Genomic DNA, 2279 nt, shown 5'->3' with positions numbered 1-2279 from the left:
TCCCTTTCATTAAATAGTTTTTGAATTCCACCAGGTAATAAATTGTTCCTGGCTTTATACATAAACACAGCAGTCTTATATCCCACTAAATCGAAAAATTTTAACAATTTAGACTGTATGAAAGCTCCAATGGTGTGATCCCTATACCCCATCTTATGCACAATTCTTATCGCTCTTTTTTGTAATATATACAATGGTTGAAGTGAGCATTTGTATGTATTTCCCCAGTTTTCAACGCCATACTCTAAGTATGGTAATATCAATGAAGAATACAAAATGCGTAGTGCTTTCCCGTCCAAAATATATCTCACCCTTGTCAATATCGATATGTTTTTTGCTATTTTGTTCTGAACATATCTGATATGCGATTTCCAGGACAATTTGTCATCAACCATGACACCTAGATTTAACCTGACAAATCAGATTACATTGGATAAGTTAAAGTTGAAAGACTCAACACACATTTAAAATTCTCAATGGCAGATTCAGACTGAAAATTATTTTATTTTAGGTGTGACTGACTAGGAAGACATGGATGTCATACTTTTTGTGCTTCACGGTAGTGCAGGAGCCACAAATCAAGGCTGGAATGTGCGGCCCTGTTGTTGCAGGATTTTTTCCATGTAAACTGGATAATGTGTTTTTGCTCTGTCTGCTTCCTGTCCTAGTTTGAAAAGAAGTGCAAATGTGTTATTCATTCATTCTGCTTCAGCTCTGATAAGCCACGATGTAACAAAAAAAAGGCAATTTTACTCTGAAGGTAATTTTATGGAGTCTTGGGTTTCATACCTCCCCCTGCCAATGAAAGTGAGAGCAGGGTCAAGAAGTCTAAAAAGAAAAACACAGATTGTAATTACTATTCTCAGCATGTATTCACCAAAACTAGCTCTGTTTCTGTGAGAAAAGTGTTCCACAAAACATGATTTTTACTTTCATTTCAAATGTTCTGAAACCAGATTAAACAGCACCTCACCGATGGGATTCTCTGATGGTAAATGTTAACCGCCTTGTTCAAGCTGGATTCACAGTGCAGCACATTGCAGTATGTTCACGTGACTTCTCTGAAACTCTGGCTGCACTGAACAACCGTCTAACTCGGTATTTGTGTTTCATTATAGTGTCTGCCAAGGAGCTGCTGAAGACCTGCTGTGAGACAGGGGAGAAATGGGCTTCAGTTAATGGTCACTGCAAAAACATGGAGCCACCCACAAAAGATAGGCACTCCATCTGCTGGTAAAACCATTGTTAAACACCCATAAACATCATTTATCTTCTAGCACACTGTACATCATTTTAAATCAGCTTCTGAGGAAAGGTGGCTGACTTAAAGTACTTCACTGGACTTAACAAGGAAGCACAGAGGCATTATCGAATCAGGTCAGCTGGTCAAACTTCAAGCATGTCTTAAAGACATAAAGGCCTGGATGACCTGCAACTTCTTACTTCTAAACTCTGACAAAACTGAAGTTATTGTGCTTGATCCTGAAAACCTTAGAAATCTGCTGTCTAATCATATAGTTACTTTAGATGACATAGCTCTTGCCTCCAGTACTACTGTGAGGAACCTTGGAGTCATCTTTGATCAGAATATGTCCTTTAAATCACACAAAATCCAAGTCTCTAGATCTGCCTTCTTTCTCCTGTGCAATATTGCAAAAATCAGGAGCATCCTGTCCCAAAGTGATGCTGAAAAACTGGTCCATGCATTTGTTACTTCCAGGCTGGACTACTGTAACTCTTTACTATAAGTATATCCCAATAATTCCCTAAAAAGCCTCCAGTTAATCCAAAAGGCTGCAGCCAGAGTACTGACAGGAACTAGCAAGAGAGATCATATCTCTCCCATATTAGCTTCTCTCCACTGGCTCCCTGTAAAATTCAGAATAGAATTTAAAATCCTTCTCCTAACATACAAAGCCCTTAATGACAAGGCTCCATCATATCTTAAAGACCTCGTAGAGCCTTATCATCCTAACAGAGCACTTCGCTCTCAGAGTGCAAGTTTACTTGTGGTTCCTAGAGTCCACAGAAGCAGAATGGGAGGCAGAGCCTTTAGCTATCAAACTCCTCTCCTATGGAACCAACTCCCAGTCTCAGTTCAGGAGGCGGACACCCTCTCTACCTTTAAGATTAGACTTAAGACGTTCCTTTTTGATAAAGCTTATAGTTAGGGCTGGATCAGGTGACCCTGAGCCTTCCCTTAGTTATGCTGCTATAGGCCTAGGCTGCTGGGGGGCCCCATGATGCTCTGAGTTTCTTTCCCCTCCCCTCCCCTCTCC

The 2279-nt window shown here is 40.2% G+C and overlaps 1 protein-coding gene across 1 annotated transcript in view; it reads left to right on the top strand.

Annotated features, from left to right (window-relative positions):
* LOC109966087 (fibulin-2-like) overlaps positions 1-2279 on the top strand; it is a 25835-nt gene that overhangs the window by 9302 nt on the left and 14254 nt on the right. Inside the window, exon 3 of the mRNA XM_020610688.1 lies at positions 1119-1233. Coding sequence (XP_020466344.1) covers positions 1119-1233 — 115 coding nt within the window. The remainder of the gene's footprint in view (positions 1-1118; positions 1234-2279) is intronic.

This window comes from Monopterus albus, unplaced genomic scaffold (genome assembly GCF_001952655.1).
Source record: "Monopterus albus unplaced genomic scaffold, M_albus_1.0 scaffold106.1, whole genome shotgun sequence".
NCBI lineage: Eukaryota > Metazoa > Chordata > Actinopteri > Synbranchiformes > Synbranchidae > Monopterus > Monopterus albus.
This window is presented reverse-complemented; position numbering and strand designations above follow the sequence as displayed.